The following is a 25,806-nucleotide window of genomic DNA, read 5'->3' on the forward strand; positions in this document are numbered from 1 at the left end:
CTTTTTCTTAATGGTGACATGGTCCATTCATAACATAAGAATGTTCTTCACAGTTGTGAGCAGGGCTGTGAGGTGGGGTAAGCTAAGACAAACGGCAAGAATTTTTATTTTATTTTTTGAAATAATTTTGATTTGATTTTACAACTGTAAAATTATAGCAATACAGTGGTACCTCGGGTTAAGTACTTAATTCGTTCCGGGGGTCCGTTCTTAACCTGAAACTGTTCTTAACCTGAAGCACCACTTTAGCTAATGGGGCCTCCTGCTGCTGCTGCGCCGCTGGAGCACAATTTCTGTTCTCATCCTGAAGCAAAGTTCTTAATCCGAGGTAATATTTCTGGGTTAGCGGAGTCTGTAACCTGAAGCGTATGTAACCCAAGGTACCACTGTACAAAATACATATCCATATTTAGAGATTTCTCCAAATCTCTAGACTTCTCACCTTCCCCTCCATGGGTTCTATTGTCAACCTTTTCAACTGCATACTGTTTCATAATCCATATTTTATATTTCTCCATTTTATCAATATTTACCACATTACATGTGTTACTGCAATCCTGCTAATGTTTTCATCTGCTTACATTGGTCTGTCAGGTCAATTGTAATTTCCCCCCATTGTTTATTAAAGTTTTGGTCTTCTTGGTTCCTGAGCTACCCAGTCAGTTTTGTCATTTCAGCATAATCCAACAGCTTAGTTTGCCATTCTTCTCTGGTGGGGACTTTGTCGTCTTTCCATCTCTGGGCTAGTTACATCCGTGCAGCTGTTGCCATGTACATAAAAAGTCTTTTCTGCTCCCTTGGAATACCAATACCTACAATTCCTAACAGAAAAGCGACTGGTTTTTTTCAATTCATTATATATCATTTCCTAGAATGCTTTTATTACCATACAGGTCCACCACATACGGTTAAAAAGTGCCTTCCTTTTCTTTACATTTCCAGGTGATATTTGTACTTGCCTTATACATTTTTGCTAACTTACAAACTGCAACACTTGTTCACTGCTCCTGCTCAGGCTGCACAGAAAAAAAGCATTTTTGTTCCAGAAATTCATTCCGATTGTGCAGATAAGATATAACTGATCGAATTCTACAGGATACGGTATTAGCGTGTGAAAACAGTCCAGATTCAATGGTCCCCAGGCATGCACCTCCAGACGGTGGAGGTGTCAGGCATCTTTACTTGGTCACAAGTGGTTGGAAGCCAGGTGCGAAATGTGCCCGGCACCTGACTAATTTCGAACACAGGACACATACCGTATTTTTCGCTCTATAAGACGCACTTCCCCCCTCCTAAAAAGTAAGGGAAATGTGTGTGCGTCTTATGGAGCGGATGCAGGCGGGAGGCTCTGCTCAGCGCTCCCTTTAAAGAGCCGTGTGGAGTGTGTGTGCGGCTCTTGGGGGCTTTTCCCCGAGGAGGGAGAACGGCTGCCCTTCTCCCTCCTCGGGGAAAAGCCCCCAAGAGCTGCACACTCTTTAAAGGGAGCGCGGCTCTTGGGGGAGCCTTCCTCCCGCTGCCCGGGAGAGGCTGTGTGTGGCTATCCCATAAACCAGGACAGCAAGCGGGATTGCTGCGCAGCGATCCCACTTGCTGTCCTGGCTTCTGGCTTAGCCCCGAGCAGCCTCTTCTGGGCAGGGGGAGCCTTCATCCCATAAGTCGGTACAGCAAGAGGCTATCCCAGAAGCCAGATCCCTCTTGCTGTTCTGGCTTCTGGGATTCAGAATATTTTTTCTTCTTCTTTTCCTCCTCTAAAAACTAGGTGCGTCTTACAGAGCGAAAAATGCGGTATGTTCTCATTTCCCTCAGCTGTTGCTTTATTTTTTAAAAAAATATTTATTAAAATTTTCCATTGTAATACATTAAAAAAATCAAAAAAGAAAAAAAAACAAAAAAGTTTAAAAACACATAGAATTCACAATCCTTATTTTCAATAACATATTTCCCTGACTTCCCCATACCTCCCCCTCTTGTATTCCAATTCAAATTGTTGGTTCAACAAGTTCTTATCCCTAATTTTTAACCTTTTTATATTTAGTTCATTTTAAAAAACCAATTTTGCCTTATAAACATCAATAATAATACATCAGTGCTTATTCTTAAAACCTTTTTCTAAAGTCGGCCTAAATTCCCTTCCACGATTTCCTCAATTCTCAAACAGATAACAAAAGTAAAAACAAAACAGATGATAATTATACACCCTTTGGATTCCCAAACTCCACCCCCCCCTTTCCCGGTTTCAATCCCCAACAAACGTCCATCAATCAATCTACTATCAGCCTGGAGACCTCACGTCCGAGGCTCTTAATTCTCTCTCAGTTCCTCTCTGCCGGTTTTTTTGATAGTCCTTGGTATTAAACACCAAATCTCGGAGAAGCACTAGTCCAATAGGGTCCATGTTTCTTCCAGCCAGACCTCCATGCTTTATTGCCTTTATATATGCCACCCTTTTCTCCAAAGAGCTTGAGGCAGCATATCCTGCTCTCCCCCGCTCCATCCCCACAACAGCCCTGCGAGGTGAACAAGCCTGATAGGCTGTCATTGACCCAAGGTCACCCAGTGAGCTTTATGGCCAGGTAAGGATTCGAACCCTGGTTTCGTGGATCCTCACTCAGAGAGGGCCTTAACTGCACTGTTGATGCACACAATTGCCAATTCTGGTCTGCACAGAGAGCAGAATGAGATGGGAGAGTCCTGAAGGTGGAGAATGGGCATACCACTTCAGACTGCCAGTGAAGAGGGTGTCTCATTTTCACAGTGCTCTTCCGCATTTTATTTTTTTAGGGAGCTTTGTAAATAGAACGCCAACACAGTAGGAGGTTGATGTTCTCGTTCTCCCGCTTTGAGCCTGCTGTTACAGGATGTTCTATATACAGGGGAGCATTAAAAATGCCATTTCTTCCCTTCCACCCTGCTCCATGTCTTAAGACCCAGCGTCCATCCAGTGTGGTCCTTGGGGGAAGGGGAAGGGAGGAGAGAGAAAAGGAGGAACACAGTCCCTTTGTGCAGCACAGTGGAGGGCTGTTTATGCAGGCGCAGGCTGCGGGTTTCCTTTTCTGTCCCGCTCTCATTAGAAATTGAAATTCAGGGACCCAAGTCAGTATGCTTCCTTCCTTCCTGCCCCCAACAGTACTGGAGAAATGGCTTCCCAACTCAAACTGAATTGGGGGGGGGCAGGAAAGCCTGGGATAGATAGATAGATGATAGATAGATAGATAGGTGTAGATAATTTATTATGGTCAAAGACCAGCTTGCATATCAGAATAAAAACAGCGTTCATAAATATAAAATATACAATTAGAGCAGATTGCAGCAATAGCTCATGAGTTAAAATTGAGATACAGTGGTACCTCGGGTTAAGTACTTAATTCGTTCCGGAGGTCCGTACTTAACCTGAAACTGTTCTTAACGTGAAGCACCACTTTAGTTAATGGGGCCCTTCTACCCCTGCCCCGCTGGAGCACGATTTCTGTTCTCATCCTGAAGCAAAGTTCTTAACCTGAAGCACTATTTCTGGGGTAGCGGAGTCTGTAACCTGAAGCGCATGTAACCTGAGGTACCACTGTATATACATACACCCGTACAACTGAGATTTGGGCTACCATAAAAGTTGACCCTGAGGCTCCCCAAAGGGCGACTTCAGCTTTTCCCTAGTAAGCTATTTTATTCTACAGGATGATCTGTGCCTACAAATCTGGGTGCAGAATCTGGCTACCAGCCAGGTCGTTTTGTGATCTTTGCCTAAGAGGAGACAATTAAGTTTAGACTTGTCTGAAAGATCAGCGAGCCTCTTCAGCAAAGGATCAGTGGTGTCTCTACGGATCTCAGCTTTAAAAGGACATCTAAAAAACATATGTTCGGGGCTTCCTATTTCCCCTAATGGGCAGGAGCAAAGTCTCTGTGCGTATGGGACTCTTCAATAGGAGCCTTCCAGAATCGGTGAGAAGAAGGCTGAGCTTCTAGCAAGAGTGAAAGCCCTTCTTGGGTTTCAGGATGCGAGGAAATAGAGATATGTTGCTGGAGTGGCTACGTATCTCCCGTTTTCTAAGATTTTATAATCGGGGACCCTTGTACAGTCCTGTTGTCTCCCTATGCCCATGATTCTTTGCCTAACCACCGAAGCCTAGGTTTGCGTTGAGACTCAGGACTTGAGAAATTCCTCCTCCATCCTGGAGGTGCCGAACAATTGTTGTTTAGTCCCGTTGCTGCTGGTGTTAAGGGTGAAATGTACCTGCAGTTGTCCCTGAGACAGTTCAGAACGAGGCAGAAGATTCACAGAAGGTTAGAGCTGGGATGGACCTCTGAGCTCATCTGCTCTGCTGTACCCAAAGAACCCCGGCTCCTCCCGCGTTTTGAGGATGGGGAGAGGCAAAGGGTAGCCCAAGCCAGATTCAAAAGAGAAGGAGTCTGTAATATTCCCTGAACCTCTTGTGCGTCCCTCATCCTGTATAATAATGTGCTGATCTAAGCAACATGCCCTAGGGACGCGGGTGGCGCTGTGGGTTAAACCACAGAGCCTAGGACTTGCCAATCAGATGGTCGGCAGTTCGAATCCCCGCCACGGGGTGAGCTCCCGTTACTTGGTCCCTGCTCCTGCCAACCTAGCAGTTCGAAAGCACGTCAAAGTGCAAGTAGATAAATAGGCACCACTCCACCAGGAAGGTAAATGGCGTTTCCGTGCACTGCTCTGGTTCGCCAGAAGCGGCTTTGTCATGCTGGCCACATGACCCAGAAGCTGTATGCCGGCTCCCTTGGCCAATAAAGCGAGATGAGCGCCGCAACCCCAGAGTCGGTCACGACTGGACCTAATGGTCAGGGGTCCCTTTACCTTTAAGCAACATGCCCTAGGGAAAGATGTGGGGACATGGGCTACTCTCATGCTCTCTTCCCATTCCCTTTCCCAGGTGGAGTCCTCTTATTTTTTTCCCCAAATTTTTTTTATTCATTTTAGAACACAACTAAACAACACAAACAGAAAAAACAAACAATACAAACAAATTCTTGTCTTATCCTTATTGTTTCTAAACATTGTTAGGTGGGCTTCCCCAAGTCCCCCCTATCTGATTTTCATTTTACCTCATCTTTAGCTGTTTACAGTGGTACCTCGGCTTAAGTACTTAATTCGTTCCAGAGGTCCGTTCTTAACCTGAAACTGTTCTTAACCTGAAGCACCACTTTAGCTAATGGGGCCTCCCACTGCCGCCAGAGCACAATTTCTGTTCTCATCCTGAAGCAAAGTTCTTAACCTGAGGTACTATTTCTGGTTTAGCGGAGTCTGTAACCTGAAGCGTATGTAACCCGAGGTATCACTGTACATATATCATAATTTTTAACCATTTTTTTTATCACACTTACTTTTACCATAAAAATCTTCCCATTTTATCACTAGGTGGAGTCCTCTTCAGTGCGTGATTATTATACCTTTGTGTGGTGCACAGTTCCAGATGGAGGAACTTCTGCAGGAGCCCTTCTTCACTGTAACGTTCAATTCCAAGGTGGGTGTTAGGAGGTCCGATGGTCTGCAGCAGATTACTCATGGCTAGAGATGCCAAAGCAATACTTAAATTGTGCTTTTCTAAAACAAGGCGGGTGGCGCTGTGGTCTAAACCACAGAGCCTAGGGATTGCCGATCAGAAGGTCGGTGGTTCGAATCCCCACGACGGGGTGAGCTCCCGTTGCTCGGTCCCAGCTCCTGCCCACCTAGCAGTTCAAAAGCACACCAGTGCAAGTAGATAAATAGGTACCGCTGCAGTGGGAAGGTAAATGGCATTTCCATGCGCTGCTCTGGTTCACCATGCTGGCCACATGACCCGGAAGCTGTCTGCGGACAAATGCCAGCTCCCTCGGCCTCTATAGTGAGATGAGCGCGCCACCCCAGAGTCAGTCACGATTGGACCTAACGGTCAGGGGTACCTTTACCTTAACCAAGGCAGAATGGTGACTCAGGAATCGTAGAAGGGGACAGGTGGCGACCACGGGACCCTGCTACATTTGGTTTGGGCAACGTTTTTGACTTGCCCTTTGTTTTCAAAACCCATGCCTAAGTTCAAAAGCACGCACATATGTGGATGGGACTCAACTAATGAATTTCATCAGCAGATACCCTCCGCAAGAACGATAGCTTGCCCAAGGGGGCTTTCCCCCACTCTCCTCCCCCCCATATGTCCCCTGTCCCCTGAAATTGATTCTTGGAGGAATTGGGAGAACCCCTGGAATAGCATATGGGGATGGAGGGGGGGGGGAATTCTTCCATCTGGCAAGCCAAAATATTTGCCCTGACAAAATGAGTTCCTTAGCGTGATGTTGAATTCCTCCTATACTAGGCTTTGCCTTTTTGAAAAAATGGTTCTATCCATAGCCATTCGCTCAACTGCTGTGATATCACAGAATGCTCATAAGCATTCTGACCAATGAAGGAGTGCTACCATATAATTTTTACCACTACTGTTACAGAACTGTTAAATTTATATAAAGCCTCTTTATAAAATAAATACAGAGCAGCTTTGATTGAATGCAGTGTTCATGAAATACAAACAAGAGAGGGGCCCAACCAACCTCAAGAGCAGGCATAGGCAAACTCGGCCCTCCAGATGTTTTGGGACTACAACTCACATCATCCCTGACCACTGGTCTTGTTAGCTAGGGATGATGGGAGTTGTAGTCCCAAAACATCTGGAGGGCCGAGTTTGCCTATGCCTGCTCAAGAGCATGGGTCAGCAAACTAAGGCCTGCGGGCTGGATCAGGCCCAATTGCCTTATGGATCCTGCCCGCAGACGGTCTGAGAATCACCGTGTGGATCGTCAGTGCTCGCGTTCTTTCCCTCTCCCTCACATGGCGGCGGCACCTCCTCCCTCCCTCCTCCTGGCTTCTCCCCGCCCTGCCTAGAGGAGGAAGGGGGCTGGGCTTTGTTGATGCCAGCAGCAGCAGCGCTTGAGCGGCCGCCATTTTAAGCAGCCCCTCTCCGGAGCCCTTTCGCTTGCCGCTCATCGTCCCTCTGCCGCCGTCACCATCAACCCCTGCCGCTCACAAGACACAGGTAAGCAGCCATATTTTTCAAAATATAGTCCAGCCCCCAACAAGGTCTAAGGGGCAGTGGACCAACCCCCTGCTGAAAAAGTTTGCTGACCCCTGCTCAAGAACCTCATTTCTTTCCTTTGCTGCAGTGTCAACCATTTTGCTTTCTTCAGACCGTACGTAACACAGATCAGTAAAGAAACCCATTTGTTGTGTTTACAGCCAGCTACCTGCCCAAGCCAGGCCCCCAGCAGTACCAGTTCCGCTATGTGGATCGCCGTGGGGAGGTGCGTGGTCAAAGCTCCCCTTTCCAGTTCAGCGAGCCGCGGCCCATGGATGAGCTTGTCACTCTGGAGGAGGCGAGCGATGACGGTGGGGGCACCGACATGTTGCTGGTGGTTCCCAAGGCCGCCCTGCTAGAGGTAATGTACTCCCAAGCAACACCCTGAATTTCAGAAGCCCCCGGACTGTTCAGCCTGGCGGATCATTTGCCCAACAATGCCCATCATCCCTAGCCCTTGGCTGTGCCGTTCAACGCTGATGGGAGCTGGGAGCCCAGTAAAATCCACACAGGTTTCCCAAGACTGAAATAATGACTTGGCCTTGAAAGCAACATGGTACGCTCTTTCCCAAACTGTACCACATCGGTCTGCAGGAGGGGAATCGCATCTTTGAATTCTCCCTGTGGAAGCAGTCTTCCTGTAGATGGATTTGTCTAGTAAAAGACTACACTAATCTTCTTCTCTCTGATTTCCATCCAGCAATGGTGTGTGTGTCTTTTAATAAATTTAGAGGACTCGCATATCTGCTCCTTCAAGTCTATTTTCCCCATTTCATGTCACTTTTAATTTGTATACCGCCTTTCTAAATTACTATATTCAAGGTGGTTTATGAGCTCTGGAAACCACAAAAGAGACAGCAAAGATCACACACCTAACAACAACCTGATCTGAGACAAAAAAAGCCATGATAAAAGCATAACTTTAAAATAAACAGCCTGTATCAAATAAAAGCAATAAGCAACAATCCATTAGAATGTAATCGTAAACAGTAAAATTAAATATCGGCAAATAATTATTAAACAGTTTACACTGGACCATTACAATAATCACTAAAAACAAGTCACAATGCATAGAAACCATACAAAAGAATCAAATTGAGGGGAAAAGGACAAACAGCTTTTAAATATATACAGTGGACACTCAGGTTGCGAACGTTCACAACCCGCAGCGTTCGCAACCCGTAGCGCCGCATCTGTGCATGCGCGGGTTCTGATTCGGCGCTTCTGTGCATGCACGACCACCAAAACCTGGAAGTAACACATTCCAGTACTTCCAGGTTTTTGGCGTGTCCATAACCTGAAAAAACCCAACCTGAAGCATCTGTAACCCGATGTATGACTGTGTGTGTGTGTGTGTGTGTATCCCTGAGCTTCTGTTTTCCCAGCTGCTTCTGCTGTCCTCAAAGTCATGGTCTAGGAAAGGCTCCAGGACTGGAGGGTGGGGCAAGGCAGGTGGAAAAAGTCCTTACCTGACAACCAGCACAAAGTTTCTTTCCGCTCATCAGTTAACAGCCCAGAGGGGCTCTGTCATGCTGTTTCTTCTGAGCCATCTCTCAATTCCAGGCCTGTGTGATAGCAACATAGGGACAGTGACTTTAAGGTAGCGGCTTAAGCAAGTCTGCTAAACGTGTTCCCTGGCCTCTAATGAAGCCTCGCGGGTGTCTCTCCTTATATCCTTCACAGACACAGTTGGAAGAGAGCCGGCAGGAGCAAGGAGCCCTGCTGCAGGAGTCGTGCCGCCTGAAGGATGAGGTTCAAGAGCTGAGAAGCCGTGTGGCGGAGCTGGAAGCAGTCCTGGGCACGCTTCGGGATGAACACACCAAGCTGGCTGCACAGTACAAGGCAAGAGAGGAAGCCCAACGATCTGGGAATTCTCAATCTCTCCAGGTCCCCAAAGCTACTCAGGGCCAGAGGGGAATTGTGCCCTGTTCTCCTGCCCTGAGGTTCATTTCAAGGAAGGTCAAGGAACCTTCAGCTGAAATTTGCTATGACAGGGTCTGCCTGTCATAGCCCCTTTGTTAGACACGGGCAAATCCTCACGCTGTCGCCGTCTGTCTCCCAGTGGAATGGCTCGTGCGATTCATTCCTTCATTCATTTAGATTTATGCACTTCCCTTCAAGCACTTTGAACGTTAAAATGTTTTAAATGCCATGAAGTACCTAATGCACAAAATAAAAGCATCTGATCTGTGAAAATAACACCAAACTAGTCCGAGTAAAATGAATCAGCAGAAGTTATAAAGCCTGGAAAAAGGGAAAAAGTTGTTTGATTTAAAGACATCAGAGTAGTTTTTGCTCTTCAGATAGGTGGGGCTGTGGTGTAGCGGTGGGGGGGGGGCATGAGGGACTGTTGTCCAGGTGCAAAATTGGGGGGAGGGAGCATGCCACAAATTTCAAAAGAAAAACAAACCACTTTGAGGGGTATGTTTAGCAACCAAGTGGTGTAAAACTGTCATGAAATTAGTAGTAGTAGTAATAGTAATAATAATAATAATAATAATAATAATAATAATAATAATAATAATGGCTACATCAGCTGTCCCCTCCCCAGCTTCCCTCTCCCTGCTGGGAACACCCTTCCTCACCCTTCACCACCATGACCACCGCTGCCCCAGCCCTGACAAGAACCGCGGGTTAGTAGGTGTAATACTTGCCTTGCCCCGGGAGCCAGCAACCCACGCTACACCACTGATATGATAGATTATGATAGTCTTTTTTTAAAAAATAGAAGATGCCCATCTAGTTCCACTCTGATCCATTCATCTGACCCATTCATCTTGGCATCACTGTCACGCTAGCTCCTGACTCTTTTTCTTCTTGGGGCTGATCCCATCCAGTCAGGGATTCAGAGTGGACAGAATGGTGTCACAAAGCCACCTAGCCAGGCACCACCTAACCCATCAGCTTTAGTTGCATAGTGATATTACTGTAGGCAAGAAATAGCAAAGAAAAGTAGCAGCAACCTAAAGAAATGAAGAAAAAAAAAAGTAAATGGAAGTGTGCCGAGAAGCCACCGAAAAGGGAGGTGTAGATTTCAGGGTGTAGAAAAGAAGCAGGAAGAATTTTCGTGATGGTCGCCTTGTGCTCAGATACTACCCATGCGTGTAGGCTGTGTTTCCTTCCTTGGAACTACCAGGTTTTCTGCCACACACACGTTATCAGAAATATTGCGTTATGTCTCAAGCATCCACCCAATGCCATGAATGTTGCTCACTCCTCCATCTCCCCACGCTACCAGGAATTATCGAATTCTTTTGCGGAAGTATCCGAGCAGAGAGATACACTAAGCCTCCAAGAAGCTGAGCACGTGGCCCGAATCCGAGAGTTGGAGGGTGACATCCAGGCCATGGGTGAGAAGATGCTGCAAAGAGAGACGGAGTTAGACAGGTGAGGGTCATGGCTCAATGTCTGGTGCCATATGGCCTAGTTGCCATGGTACTATAATAATAACAATAATTTATTATTTATACTCCGCCCATCTGGCTGAGTTTCCCCAGCCACTCTGGGCGGCTCCCAATCAAGTGTTAAAAACAGTACAGCGTTACATATTAAAAACTTCCCTGAACAGGGCTGCCTTCAGATGTCTTCTGAATGTCAGGTAGATGTTTATCTCTTTGACATCTGATGGGAGGGCGTTCCACAGGGTGGGCGCCACTACCGAGAAGGCCCTCTGTCTGGTTCCCTGTAGCTTCACTTCTCGCAATGAGGGAACCGCCACAAGGCCCTCAGCGCTGTATCTCAGTGTCCGGGCTGAACGATGGGAGTGGAGACGCTCCTTCAGGTATACTGGAACGAGGCCATTTAGGGCTTTAAAGGTCAGCACCAATACTTTGAATTGTGCTCAGAAATGTACTGGGAGCCAATGCAGATCTCTCAGAACCGGTGTTATGTGGTCTCGGCGGCCACTCCCAGTCACCAGTCTGGCTGCTGCATTCTGGATTAATTGCAGTTTCCGGGTCACCTTCACCTTACCATGTAATTCCCTAAGCTTACCTGCCCACCATCACAGTTGGCGGCCTCCACTATGGCTTACAAACTGAGCTGAGTCCTTCAGAAGGTGCTAATTCTTTTTCCAGCCTGGTTCATACTCTGGCCCACAAGCTGAGTAGGTCCACAGCTTCTCACCCCACCCTCTCCTTTCTCCTTTTGGGCCCCAGAATGAAAGATACTGTCAAGTCTCTGCTGCGTGAACAGGAGCAGATTCACAACCAGCTCAAAGAGGAGAATGCGGAGAAGGAGCAGTACCAGGTGAGTGCTAAATCTCAGGCGTGTGGGCCGAATGTGGCCCCGGGGCCTCTCTGCTTGGCCCTCGGAACTCCCTCCAGGCCACACCCCTCCCTGGCTTTGAACGTTTCTGCCTGGCTAGAATGCAACCTTCCTTCCCTGGATGGAGGACAGAGTGGGGTGTGAGAGTGTGTGTAGAAGCCAGCCTACTACACAAAGGTAAAATTTATGTCAGTTGTTTCTGCCTCTGGACCTGCCCACTAGGGCTGGGCGATATATTGAGATATCATCCAAAACAGATTTGAACTCCATATTGATATATTGGTTTCATAGTTTTTGACCTGGCAATATATCACAAATCAGGATCTGTGTTAGGGCTAATCAATATATCATCCAAAACGGGTTACAAGTCCATATAATGAAATTGGTTTCATAATTTTTGACCTGGCAATACATGATGTTTGTGTGTGCTATGCAAAAATCACAATGTGGGAAAACTGTGAAGCCAGCCCATGCCTCTACATAGCTCCATCTTTATTTCAGACATTGTAAATATATCAGTAAATCGTGATGTTTAGTTGGTGATATATCACAAAGTTGAAAACCAGCTCCATCCTTTTTCCAGACATTGTTAAAAATGAGTGTATTGCGATGTTTAACGAAGTTGGAAACCAGATATCACCCAGCCCTACTGTTTGTGTCTACGTAGCTCCATTCTTATTTTAGACAACATGATATATTGGTATGTTTAGCTGGTGATAAATCACAGTGTTGAAAAGTAGATCTCACCAAACACCCTACTGCTGTTGGGATGTAGACCCCAAAAGGCTTCCCAGAAGGGAATGAGGTCCTTGAGTAGACCCAATCGGAGAGTAGGAAATCCGAGTCAGTGGAAGGGCAAGTATCGCAGCCTCAACATTGTGACTACGACCTCCTTTCTCCTCCTCAGGTAAAGCTGCAGGCCTCAGAAGAGGAGAGCCGCAGCCTGGCCTCTGATCTGCAGGAAGCGAAGACCCTCCATGGGGAGAAGGTCTCACAGACTCTGGGGCTGCAGGAGGACATCAGCAAGTTGCAGCAGAAGCTGACGGCTGCTAATCGCCGCACCGTAAGTGTCGGACAGCAGAATATGCTGAACCTCAGCAAGGCACTCTGTCTCCAAGGCAGTGGTGGTTACAGTGTTGGGCTTGGGAGACCAGAGCTCAGATCCCCAGTCAGACATGAAGATAGGCTGGGTGACCTTGGGCCAGGGACAGTCTCTCAGCCCAACATATCTCACTGGGTTGTCATGAGGATAAAATGGAGCGGGAAAGGACCGCATATGTAGCTTTGAGCTCCTTGAAGGAAAACCATGAAATAAAGCAGCGGGCACTCAAATTTTCCCCTCCCACCCCCATTCTAAAGGTAAAGGGACCCCTGACCATTAGGTCCAGTCGTGGCCAACTCTGGGGTTGTGGTGCTCATCTCGCTTTATTGGCCGAGGGAGCCGGCATACAGCTTCCGGGTCATGTGGGCAGCATGACTATGCCGCTTCTGATGAACCAGAGCAGCACACAGAAACACCGTTTACCTTCTCGCCGGAGCAGTACCTATTTATCTACTTGCACTTTGATGTGCTTTCGAACTGCTAGGTTGGCAGGAGCAGGGACCAAGTAATGGGAGCTCACACCGTTGCGGGGATTCGAACCGCCGACCATCTGATTGGCAAGTCCTAGGCTCTGTGGTTTAACCCACAGCGCCACCCGCATCCCTTTACCCCCATTCCAGAGGAGCTCAAAACAGGGTGAGGTAGAGATAGCCTGGGAAGTGGGGAAATAGCTGAAAATTGGGCTTGGATCCTGATAAGGAAGCTCACAGACCCAAAACCCAGATAGACTCCTGGTCCACCATAAACTCTTGCTCTGCCAGACCTTGTAGAGGAGAGGAGGGTTTGATTCTTGTCTCTGGGAAAGAAGTCAGGTGGTAGTCTCGGGTTTAGGAGAGTTGGGTATCAGTGGAGAAACAAGGAATGAGAGAGGGATTAGGGTGGGAGTAGACATCAGGGTGGGACACGGGTGGCGCTGTGGTCTAAACCACGGAGCCTAGGGCTTGCCGATCGGAAGGTCAGTGGTTCAAATCCCCGCGACGGGGTGAGCTCGGTCCCGTTGCTTGGTCCCTGCTCCTGCCAAGCTAGCAGTTCGAAAGCACTTCAGAGTGCAAGTCGATAAATAGGTACCACTCCAGCGGGAAGGTAAACAGCGTTTCTGTGCGCTGCTCTGGTTCACCGGAAGCGGCTTAGTCATGCTGGCCACATGACCCGGAAGCTGTATGCCGGCTCCATCGGCCGATAAAGCGAGATGAGAGCTGCAACACCAGAGTCGGCCACGAATGGACCTAACGGTCAGGGGTCCCTTTACCTTTACCTTAGACAGCATGGTACCCTCCAGATATTCTTGGAGTCCACCTCCCATCATCCCTGACCATTGGGCATGCTGGCTGGGGGCTGATGGGAGTTGGAGCCCAACAACACCTGGAGGGATAGCATATTGGCTCTCTCTGGATTAGGTTGTATATTGATTCGCGTCACTGGTGGGGCCACTTGCTATTGTACCACAGTTCCCACGAGGCCTCGTTGCAGGCAAGACATCCCATAATAGGGTGTGGCTGAAAATTTGCCAAAAAGAGAGAAAATTTCTGACAGATTTTTTTTTTATTTTTCATGCTGCTCCTGAACCATTGGCAGAACGTCAATCCTTCCCTAGAGAATGTTTCGCAAAATGGCCTCCGTAATTTCACCATATATTTTGGCAGCAACTGTGTTTTAATAATCATTCAGTATTATTTTAATAGTGTTGAAGGAAGCAATAAGCTTGGCCCCCTCCTCCTTCCAGTCCTCCTCTCTTTGCCCACTTCACCCACCAATGGAAACCAACTGTAAACAGTTCCATTCAACATGAAGTGAGTCCACCTTTGTCAGAAGAGAAGATTCATGGAAAGCCTATTGGAGAACTTCACCTCCCCACTCCATCAAACCCAAAATCCACAAACCCACACATCAGTTACACTGGCAGCAGCTTTTGAAGGTTTGAGATGGGATATGATCCAAGCCCTACCTGGAGATTGAATCTGGCACCTTCTGCTTGCAGAGTGGATACTGTTCCACTGAGCTGCCACGCTTCCCAAAAGTAGCATGGAGAATTCTGGGAGGTCATATGAGCTCATCCCTACCCACGCATCCCCTCGTTGCCTCCCTTGCCCCACCCATGCCCCATCCTGTCTCTTCTCAGGTGCAGATGGAGTCTCTGTGCGAACAGCTGCGCTCCACGCAGGACATTCTGGCTGCCAGCCAGCAGAAAGTGGCTCTCTTGGGGGAAGAGTTGGCCAGCGTGGCCTCCATCCGGGACCGCACCATCTCCGATCTGCACAAGAGCCGCCTGGAGGCAGCTGAGATCAACATCAAGCTGGCTGACATGACTCTCAAGTGGAAAGAGGGCAAAGGGCAGTGGTGGAAGGAGAAGGCCACACTGCTGCAGAGCATGGAGGTTTGTTTGAGCCACCCCAGGGTTTCCCAGTCGTGCTTAGTAGCTGATGGTAAACCCTCAGGGGGCAGGGCAATGGCACTTACCTGCAGCATCATCACTTTGGCTTCCCGGGAGGGAGACGAGGGAGGATGAAGGTCAGCGCAGTGCAAACTCGCCCTTGGGAATTCTGAGTTGGTTCCCTGGTGCATTTGCACCATGTTGACATCTCCCTTTTCCATCTCAGTAAGTTGCAGTGATGCTGGTGATCAGGGGTGCTGCGTCCCATTTTGCCACCTGAGGTTGCGTGGTGGCACCTGCAAAGCAGCAGCGACCACGGCAGGTTCCAGTGAGATCTCGCAGAGTGCATGAGATCTCGTGATATTTTGGCAAGAGCCTCAGCCTGCCCCTTGCCAGGGATGGGAGGTCAGGGAACCACTCTCAGCCCAATAGCTGCCACCTGCTTCAAGCACGCATTCAGCATCGTCTTCTGTTTTTAGTGGGGAAAGGGGCAAAGTGCCATGGATGAAGTGGAACGTTGCATACGCAGATTCAATCATAGAATTATAGAGTTGGAAGGGAACCCCAGGGGTCATCTAGTCCAACCCCCTGCAATGCAGGAATCTCAACTAAAGCATCCATGACAGATGGCCATCCAACCTCTGCTTTAAAACCTCCAAGGAAGGAGAGTCCACAACCTCCCAAGGGAGTCCGTGTCAGGAGCTTGGCCTACACATGAGTAGGACCCTGGTAGAGGCACATGCCCAACTGGCATGTTCCTTCCCTCCTGGTCGATCATTCGGGAGCTTCAAAAGCTTTCTTCTGCCTAAACATCACAACAACCGATGCCAACCGACACTGGCACACTTAGGGATCCAGAGTTTTGTGCAGTTGCGTAACAGACCTCAGCAACTCAGCATTTTGGCTAATCTACTTTATTTACATATAAACACACACGGAGCCCTGCAACATGGCTCCCCCTCTCTCTCTAGCATCAGACAGCAAAGAGAAAAAGAACAAAGGACAATAGTCCCACTTCATGGAACACCGTAACACAAACATCCTGTCTCCGTCACTTCCCACTCTGTGGAGTCAAAACATATACCATTATGTGAAAGACAACAATTCCATGACTACAGTCATGGAGCAGGAATGCTAACAGACTGTTCCCCTGTCGAACAGCTCTTACTGTCAGAAGGCTTTTCCTGATGTTTAGTCGGAATCGCCTTTCTTGGAACTTGAAGCCATTGGTTCGAGTCCTACCCTCCAGAGCAGGAGAAAACAAGCTTATTCCCTCTTCCATGTGACAGTCCTTGAGATATTTGAAGATGGGAGTCAGTCATTCTTTGTACAGGGATTTTGATGGCAAGCCAATGTTCAGGGTGGAGGTAGGGAATCAGGAAACTTGGCATTCTGTGTTTTCAAACATGAAATATTCCCCCAAGTAACTTCTTCTCTATAAGGTATACAGAGATGTAAATAAACATTTCCAGGTATGCTGCACTAGACAATCTGAGTTGCAAACTAAAGCTACGTTTTAAATGCAGGGAATGAATGGGAGGGACATTCAGTCATCTCCTGTGTTGCTTGTAGAAATCACGTTTTTGAATTTGACTTTGGAACTGTGTGTTTTAAATGTCGGCACGATTTCCCCTCCAATTTTTGGATTCCATCCACCCCCCAAAATGATTCCAAAACTAATGCATGATTAGTTTGCTGCATTGAGGGATGGGCATGGGGTGGGGAGGAGTCCCATCCAGCCCCTCCCCACCCATTCAATGTAACCCTGTGGTCTCGGCAGGCAGAGAAGGACAAGATCCTGAAGCTGAGCGCCGAAGTGCTGCGCCTGGAGAAGAGCCTGCAAGAAGAGCGGGCACAGCGCCAGGTCTTGCGTTTGGAGTTGGCACAGGAACGTGACTCCAGTCTGGTAAATTGGGGCCCTGAGGGAGTTGGGGAGGAGTCCCCAATGCCCTGGGCGGGAGAAAAATAACAAACCCTTTGAGTTCTGATGGTTTCATTATACAGCACCTAACACCCGCCAGTAGAAACTACTTGCCCTTGTTTATTATTAGTGTCACCAACTCAGATCCATTAATTTCCATGTGTCTGTTCTGAGTCAAGGTTGGTTCAATACAGCACAGTGTCCTTACCAGTTGCAAAGCCCGCATCAGATACATTATACAGTGGTACCTCAGGTTACAGACGCTTCAGGTGACACACTCCGCTAACCCAGAAATAGTACCTCGGGTTAAGAACTTTACCTCAGGATGAGAACAGAAAGAGAGAACGGCAGCGGCAGTGGGAGGCCCCATTAGCTAAAGTGGTACCTCAGGTTAAGAATGGTTTCAGGTTAAGAATGGACCTCCGAAATGAATTACAGTGGTACCTCGGGTTAAGAACTTAATTCGTTCTGGAGGTCCGTTCTTAACCTGAAACTGTTCTTAACCTGAAGCACCACTTTAGCTAATGGGGCCTCCTGCTGCCGCCACACAATTTCTGTTCTGATCCTAAAGCAAAATTCTTAACCTGAGGTACTATTTCTGGGTTAGCGGAGTCTGTAACCTGAAGCGTCTGTAACCCGAGGTACCACTGTACTCTTTTGGGAAGTTTTTCTTGCCTTCCCCTTTAGGGGTTTTTGAATTTAAAAACAAAACGAAAAACCATTGTACTTCTACAAGCCTTGGGGTCCCCATCACCCAAATTTGCTGGCGCCTCCCTCTTCTGTGTGGATGCTGTCGTTTTGGTTCCAAAGGGATTGACATTCGCTCTCAAACATTTGAAATAGAAGGAAAGATGGTCAGATCCCAATGGGAGGAATGTAACAGCACGTATTTAGGGGGCATTTGTTGGAGAGGGGTGAGGTCTGGCTCATAGTTGAAAACAGCCGAAGCCTTAGGGATGCGGAAGACTCTGCAGATTGGATATTTGGCTCCACAGCCAGTTCCAAAGCTGATGCAATTCCAAAGCTGAGAGCCACTGTGGTGTAGTGGTTAAGAGTGGTGGACTCGTAATCTGGTGAACCGGGTTTGCTTCCCTGCTCCTCCACATACAGCTGCTGGGTGACCTTCGGCCAGTCACGCTTCTTTGAAGTCTCTCAGCCCCATTCACCTCACAGAGTGTTTGTGGTGGGGGAGGAAGGGAAAGGAGATTGTTAGCCGCTTTGAGACTCCTTCGTGTAGTGATAAAGTGGGATATCAAATCCAAACTCTTCTTCTTCTTTTTTTTCTTCCTTGGCTCACCACCCGCCCTGCCCTACATCCCACCCATTGCCTTAATATTCCGAAATGTGCAAACTCTCACTTTTGCCCCATCAGGTGCAGGTCTCTGAGAGCCGCCGGGAGCTGCGAGAGCTGCGAGCTGCACTTCAGGTTGCCCAGAAGGAGAAAGAGCAGCTCCAAGCCGAAAAGCAGGTTGGTGAGAAGCCGTCTCGGAAAGCTTGCAGAAGAGGTGCAAAGGGCAAGAGCAACCAGAAAGCACGACTTTGAGAAAGAGGAGAAAGGCAACCGTGGGTTGCGTCCAACCTATCACAACATTGTGACCCCCATCAGGACCCTCCCTACCCTCGCACACCCCCTAAATCTGTTCAAGGAGTTGCCCTTGCAGCCCCTTTTGGGGAGGGTATGGGATGAGTGTGGGGGAAGGAGAGGGGAAAGTCCCATTGTGCAAGTGGAAATGCTTGCGCTGACAGGTCACATTTGCTGGATGCTGCCCACAGCCCATAGCTAGAACTTGAACACAGAACTTGATTTGGGGGCATGTCCACCACATGTGGAATAAGGTTCCTTCATTTTGTTTCCATCTCCAACACATGTTGCTGTTCTTTTCATCCAAATTAGCAAAAATAAATAAAAATAACAGCAGTATGTGTTGGAAATGGAAACAAAACGAAGGAACCTTATTCCACATGTGGTGGACATGTCCCATTTTTGAGACATGATCTATGAGGAATTAAAAAGAATGCTAAAACACACATTTTTAAAGAAACCTGAAGCTTTCCTATTAGGCATTCTAACAATTAGCATCCCAAATGAAAATAAAAGAGTGTTTCTTTACGCAACAACAGCGGCCAGAATGCTAATAGCAAAATACTGGAGCAGTGACTTAATACCAACAAAAGACGAGTGGCAATTAAAGTTATGCGAGTACCTCAAACTAGCCAAAATGACAGAATTAATAAGAGATCACTCAGGTGACAAGGTAAAAAAGGAATGGGCTTGCTTTAAGAACTACATGACAAAATATGGTTCCAAAAACAATAATTGGTTGTGCTTAGATTAATTTCACAGATATAATAGGGAAAACTGATTTTAATACACAAATACAGAATATTTGTCACTTAAGAGAAGTGTTGAAGCCGCAAAGAGATAGAGAGAAGTCAACTAATATAGCAGGGATTCAAACTAGTTTTCTGGAACAGAAAGAAAGTGTAAAGATAGAATGAAAAGGATTAAAAATGTATTTTTTTATGAGAACCTGGTGTATAGAATATTCAAATTAGTGTTTGTATCCTTTGAACAATTTTGTGTTCTTGACTAATTCTTTTTCGTATTTTATTATTTATCCATTTTCTTTCCCCCTCCTTTTTTCTTTTTTTCCCCTTTTTTTTCTTTTTCTTTTTTTCTTTTTTCTTTTCTTTTCTTTTATATTTTTTCTTTTTCTTTTTGGATATCTGGATGTAATGCTTAATTTATGCTTTCTCTGTAATTTTTTAAAAATGCAATAAAGATAATAATAATAATAATAAAAAAAATAAAAATAAAAATAAAAATAAAAATAAAAATAATAGAACTTGAACCCAGAATGTGGGAGGTGTATGGGGAGGGTCTTTAACAGAAGATGGGTGGAGTGACGCCTCCTACCTGGCTTTTTTCTGGAAGTTGGTGCTGACCTTTTCCCGATTCCCTGCCCCTCAGGAGCTGCTGGTATACATACGACGCCTTGAGGAGCGTCTGGAGAAAGTGGCCGACGAGAAATGGAGTGAATCTATTCTCTGCGATGAAGAGGAGGCTGCGCCAGAGACTCCTGGTCAGTCTCCCTGCCCCCCCTGCCTCGCTTTGCATGCCCAATTATACGTACCAATCCCCATCTCCACTCAGTGTCATGGCAAAAAAAAAAAATGTATTTCGTTTTCTTTTTACAACTTGAAAGCTCTTTAGATCCTAGAAACCCAAACATCTATTAGCTCAGAATTCCCAAGTGCTCCCCACCCAAAAATCCTAAGGGCCCATGTAGGGGCCCCAGACTCTAAGCTTTTCTCCTTATTTTTTTAAGGAAATTTCTAGCCCCCCTAGAAATGAAGTAGAACATGTGGATACCCTTCTAAGCAGTTTCTATAAAATGAATAAGATTGGCTGCTCCCGCCTATTGGTATATTTAGCCAATAGTGAAGTCACAGCTATGACTGATGAGTAAGTTGTTTGGCTACCAGCCAGTAGGGTTGGTAGGATTCCCTTTTCTTGCGAGGAATCCTATTCGGAATAAGAGAATTTCCCTTAAAAAATGGGAAACGTTGACAGCTATGCTCTAGGGTCCTAAAGAGCTGGTGTTTTCCCCTCCCATTTAATGCACTTTTGATGCTTCTCTCTTAATTTTAAGAAAGAAATTCAACAAGTTAAGCCTTTTCTCATATGGAAGTACAATTACGGAAAAGGCTTCTCTAATTTTGTGTTATGCGTTGCCCGTGGCAACCATGTTGCATTATGCAACAGCTTCTCATAGCAGCCATTTTGTGACTGGTGCCTCCAGCTGCTCAGAATTCAAAAGGTGCCCCCTGGTCCAAAAAGGTTGGGTGACCCCTCCCCTAAAGCAGGCACCCCCAAACTCGACCCTCCAGATGTTTTGGGACTACAACTCCCATCATCCCTAGCTAACAGGACCAGTGGTCAGGGATGATGGGATTTTAGTCCCAAAACATCTGGAGGGCCGAGTTTGGGGATGCCTGCCCTAAAGGTTTTCCTGAGGGCCAGCATCTAATCTTTTGGCGTCTAAGCAACCCAGCACCTGAGATTCTTCCACCTGTGCCTGAAGCGGCCTGGTCTAATTTTGCATCCTAAAATAAATTATTCGAGAGAGAGATGGATTTGCTTCTGGAGCCACAACCTGGCATCAATTGCACCATTGTTATCTAGGAAAATTACCGTATTTTTCACTCTATAGGATGCACTTTTTCCCCTCCAAAAATTAAGGGGAAATGTGTGTGCATCCTATGGAGTGAAAGCAGGCTCCTTGGCTTCAGCGATAGCAACGCGAAGCCTCTGAAGCGCAGAGGGAGCGCTCCCTCCGCGCTCCGGAGGCTACGCGTTGCTTTTTTTGAGAGCCAGTGTGGTGTAGTGGTTAAGAGCGGTAGTCTCGTAATCTGGGGAACCGGGTTTGCGTCTCCGCTCCTCCACATGCAGCTGCTGGGTGACCTTGGGCCAGTCACACTTCTTTGAAGTCTCTCAGCCCCACTCACCTCACAGAGTGTTTGTTGTGGGGGAGGAAGGGAAAGGAGAATGTTAGCTGCTTTGAGACTCCTTAAAGGGAGTGAAAGGCGGGATATCAAATCCAAACTACTACTACTACTACTACTACTACTACTACTACTTCTTCTTCTTCTTCTTCTTCTTCTTCTTCTTCTTCTTCTTCTTCTTCTTCTTCTTCTTCTTTCGCTGTCCAGGCTTCAGGGATAGCCGCCTGAAGCCTTTGGAGCACAGCGGGAACTCGTGCTGCACGCCGAAGGCTTTGGGTTCCTTTTGCTGAAGCTGGGAGAGCAAGACTCTCCTGGCTTCAGCAGAGAAGGAGAACTGCGCAGCGCTCCTTCAGCGAAGCAGGAGGAGAAATGGAAAGGGCTCCGTTTCTCCTGCCACTTTGCTGAAGGGGCGCTGAGCAGAGAGGGGGAGAATTTTTTTTTTCTTGTTCTCCCCCTCTAAAACAAGGTGCGTCCTACGGTCGGGTGCATCCTATAGAGTGAAAAATACGGTAACTCTGACACACACACACACTTTCACCCTTGACCATGTGTTTTTGTTCTCCCGTCCCTTCTCCTACACACCTCCCAGGCTCCCTGGACTCGCCGCTGTCCGACTCTGAGGATGAGTGTCCTGAGGACATGCGCCTGCCTGCGCAGCTCGGGTCCTACAGTTTGTGTGACAACCGGGCAGCTACTACCACTCCGCCTTGTGCCCGGGGACCCGCACACACCGTGGTGATCAGCCAGCCGGCACCCATTGCCAATCAGATCAAGCAGCCGCCCGAGGATTCCAGTTCCGACTCGGTGAGGCCCTGGGAGGCAGAGAAGGGTGCAAGTCAGCTGAGGGGAGGTCATGGATCTGGCCAAACTTTTATGAACCTAAGAACTGAATAATTTCCTTGCTGGTTGTGGCCAAAACTCCATCTAGCTAGTGTGTTGTGTTAATCATCGGCCAGTCAGATGCTCCTGGGAGGCTCTCAAGCAGGGCATGTTAGAGAATGCAGAAGTTCCCATTTTAGCTAGCGCAAGTGGAACCTGAAATAAACTGTTTCAGTGCAGACTGCTCTTGTTCACTGCCAGCCAGCAAGCAATGCCCTTCACCACAACACTCCATTCCATCCCTCCTCCCACTTGCTTTTCCTCCCCACTAGGGCTAGGCGGTATATTGATACAGTGGTACCGTGGTTTGCAACCGTTTTGGATGACAGTGGTACCTCGGATTAAGTCCTTATTTCGTTCCGGAGGTCCGCTCTTAACCTGAAACTGTTCTTAACCTGAAGCACCACTTTAGCTAATGGGGCCTCCCGCTGCTGTTGGAGTACGATTTCTGTTCTCATCCTGAAGCAAAGTTCTTAACCTGACGTACTATTTCTGGGTTAGCGGAGTCTGTAACTTGAAGCGTCTGTAACCTGAAGTGTATGTAACCTGAGGTACCACTGTACAACCGTTTTGGATTACAACCACGTCAAACCCTGAAGTGTGTGTCCCTTTCTTTGGATTACAACCCATTTTTTTTATTATTACAACCCTTTTGGGGGTGGAGGCCCCATTGGCGAAAGCGCGCCTTGGGTTACAACCTGTTTTGGTTTACAACCGGACCTCCGGAACGGATTATGGTTGTAAACCAAGGTATCGCTGTATATCATCCAAAACCGGTTTGAAGTCCATATCGTGATATCAGTTTCATAATTCTTGACCTGGCAATATATTGTGAATCATGATACATGTGTGTGCTATGCAAAAATTGTGATGCAGGAGAAACAGCCAATGCCTCTATCTATCACCATCCTTATTTCAGACATTCTGATATATCGGTATATCGCGATGCTTAGCTAGTGATATATCACGACGTTGAAAACCAGATATCGCCCAACCCGACTCCCCACCCCACCCCCGAATAGTCAGTCACCACTCTTTAGCCACTGAGCATGCTCAGTCCTCAGTGGTCTGTTTTATGGGGGATGGGCAAAGGGGTATTTAGCCTCCCTAGTTTTTCTGTTTTCCAAGTATATATTTGTAATGCTGCAAACCTCAGGGTTCCCCACCTTGCCCACGGCCCAGCCTGCTTATATACCTCCCTTTTATATGCGGCTAGCGGGTGTCACTGTGGTCTAAACCACTGAGCTTTGGGCTTGCCGATCAGAAGGTCGGCAGTTCGAATCCCCACGATGGGGTGAGCTCCTGTTGCTCGGTCCCTGCTCCTGCCAACCTAGCAGTTTGAAAGCCCATCAAAGTGCAAGTAGATAAATAGGTACCGCTCCGGCGGGAAGGTAAACGGCGTTTCCGTGCGCAGCTCTGGTTCGCCAGAAGCGGCTTAGTCATGCTGGCCACATGACCCGGAAGCTGTACGCCGGCTCCCTCAGCCAATAAAGCGAGATGAGCGCTGCAACCCCAGAGTCGGCCACGACTGGACCTAACGGTCAGGGGTCCCTTTACCTTTAGTGGCTTCTCATTAGCTCACATACGCAATAGAGAACCCAGGACAGCCTCCCCATGCAACCTAGGCACGCCCTCATCTGTTTCCCCTCAGTGATGGGCAAAGGATGTTGGGGGCTGAGCTGCCTGGGGTTGGCAGAAGCCAGTCCTGCTTGTACTGCTTCTTATTTTTTCATTTTGTATTTAGGAGGCTGAGGACGAAAAGGCAGTGCTGATGGCAGCTGCCCAGAGTGGTGGCGAAGAAACCAACCTGCTCCTTCCAGAGCTGGGCAGCGGCTTCTATGAAGTGGCCAGGTAACGGCAGCTAGGATGCTCCCGAGTCTATTTTGACTACAGTTCCCCCTTTTCAGAGAGAGGGCTGTACACCAGTGGTGAGGGACCTGTGGCTTTGCAGATGCTATGGAGCTCCAGTTCAGGGATGTTGGGAGATGTAATCTTAACAACATCTGGAGGTCCACAGGTTTCCCAGACCTGCTTGTACAGGCTCTTAGTGAGTTAGAATCATAGAATCATAGAGTTGGAAGAGACCACAAGGGCCATCGAGTCCAACCCCCTGCCAAGCAGGAAACACCATCAGAGCACTCCTGACATATGGTTGTCAAGCCTCTGCTTAAAGACCTCCAAAGAAGGAGACTCCACCACACTCCTTGGCAGCAAATTCCACTGTCGAACAGCTCTTACTGTCAGGAAGTTCTTCCTAATGTTTAGGTGGAATCTTCTTTCTTGTAGTTTGGATCCATTGCTCCGTGTCCGCTTCTCTGGAGCAGCAGAAAACAACCTTTCTCCCTCCTCTATGTGACATCCTTTTATATATTTGAACATGGCTATCATATCACCCCTTAACCTCCTTTTCTCCAGGCTAAACATGCCCAGCTCCCTTAGCCGTTCCTCATAAGGCATCGTTTCCAGGCCTTTGACCATTTTGGTTGCCCTCCTCTGGACACGTTCCTTGAGTTAGCACCTTGAGATAGAGTGTGTGCGTGCACATGTCTTAAAATGGGACTGTACCTAACGTGACGGCCCCATCAGCATCTCCAGGAGTTATGCACCTTGTCTGCTATCGCAGCAAGCTACAAGACTCTTTACTCTAGCCTGGGTTTGCATGGTGTAGTCCAAGGTTTCCCAAACTTGTGCCTCCAGCTGTTTTTGGACTACAACACCCATCATCCCTAGCTAGCAGAAATAATAATAATAATAATAATAATAATAATAATAATTTTTATTTATATCCCGCCCTCCCCAGCCAAGGCCAGGCTCAGGGTGGCTAACAAGCAATAATAAAAACAAGTTGAATAAATACAACTTAAAAACAACATTAAAATACAACATTAAAAAATTGAAACTTTAAAATATTAAAATGTAGCCTCATTGCAGGAGGAGAAAGGAAAAGAGAAAAGAAAGAGGGGGAGGGAATCAAATTGGCTCCAAGCCAAAGGCCAGGTGGAACAACTGTGTCTTACAGACCCTGTGGAAAGAAATCAGATCCTGCAGGGCCCTGGTCTCATGAGACAGAGCGTTTCACCAGGCCGGAGCCAGTGTTGAGAAGGCCCTGGCTCTGGTTGAGGCTAATCTAACTTCCTTAGGGCCCAGGACCACTAAGGTGTTGCTATTTATGGACCTTGAGGCTCTCCATGGGGCATACCGGGAGAGGCGGTCCCATAGGTACGAGGGTCCTAGGCCATGAAGGGCTTTAAAGGTCAAAACCAGCACCTTAAATCTGACCCTGTACTCCACCGGGAGCCAGTGCAGCTGGAAAAGCACTGGGTGAATATGCTCCCATGGCAGAGACCCCGTGAGGAGCCTCGCTGGAGTTTCTGGGACAGCTTCAAGGGCAGCCCCGCGTAGAGCGAATTACAGTAGTCAAGCCTGGAGGGGACTGTCGCATGGATCACTGTGGCCAGATCAGGGCGGGAAAGGTAAGGGACCAACTGCGACCAACTAGCGGTCAGGGATGGTGGGAACTGTAGTCCAAAAACTGCTGGAGGCCAAAGTTTGCGAAACCCTGTTGTAGCCCCATGTCAAAGCAACCACCGCCACTCCGAACCCAGCCAGGATTTTGCCAGATTTCCAGTTCCATGACGTGGCACTTCACCAGCTCTTTTTGCACTGTTTCCTCTTTCTCCCTCCCTCT

The 25,806-nt window shown here is 47.6% G+C and overlaps 1 protein-coding gene across 4 annotated transcripts in view; it reads left to right on the top strand.

The window, feature by feature from the left end:
- Positions 1-25,806, top strand: part of CALCOCO1 (calcium binding and coiled-coil domain 1) — a 36,842-nt gene that overhangs the window by 10,071 nt on the left and 965 nt on the right. For 3 of the 4 annotated variants that reach the window (XM_053373963.1, XM_053373973.1, XM_053373980.1), the window contains exons 3-14: positions 5,387-5,492; positions 7,235-7,434; positions 8,757-8,915; positions 10,312-10,460; positions 11,231-11,321; positions 12,247-12,402; positions 14,561-14,815; positions 16,593-16,718; positions 18,106-18,201; positions 19,705-19,816; positions 21,829-22,043; positions 23,863-23,969. In XM_053373963.1, the coding sequence (XP_053229938.1) occupies positions 5,387-5,492; positions 7,235-7,434; positions 8,757-8,915; positions 10,312-10,460; positions 11,231-11,321; positions 12,247-12,402; positions 14,561-14,815; positions 16,593-16,718; positions 18,106-18,201; positions 19,705-19,816; positions 21,829-22,043; positions 23,863-23,969 (1,772 nt within the window). Of the gene's footprint in view, positions 1-5,386; positions 5,493-7,234; positions 7,435-8,756; positions 8,916-10,311; positions 10,461-11,230; positions 11,322-12,246; positions 12,403-14,560; positions 14,816-16,592; positions 16,719-18,105; positions 18,202-19,704; positions 19,817-21,828; positions 22,044-23,862; positions 23,974-25,806 lie in introns of those variants that run through there. The other variant, XM_053373988.1, reaches the window with a different exon arrangement.

This window comes from Podarcis raffonei, chromosome 2 (genome assembly GCF_027172205.1).
Source record: "Podarcis raffonei isolate rPodRaf1 chromosome 2, rPodRaf1.pri, whole genome shotgun sequence".
Lineage (NCBI taxonomy): Eukaryota > Metazoa > Chordata > Lepidosauria > Squamata > Lacertidae > Podarcis > Podarcis raffonei.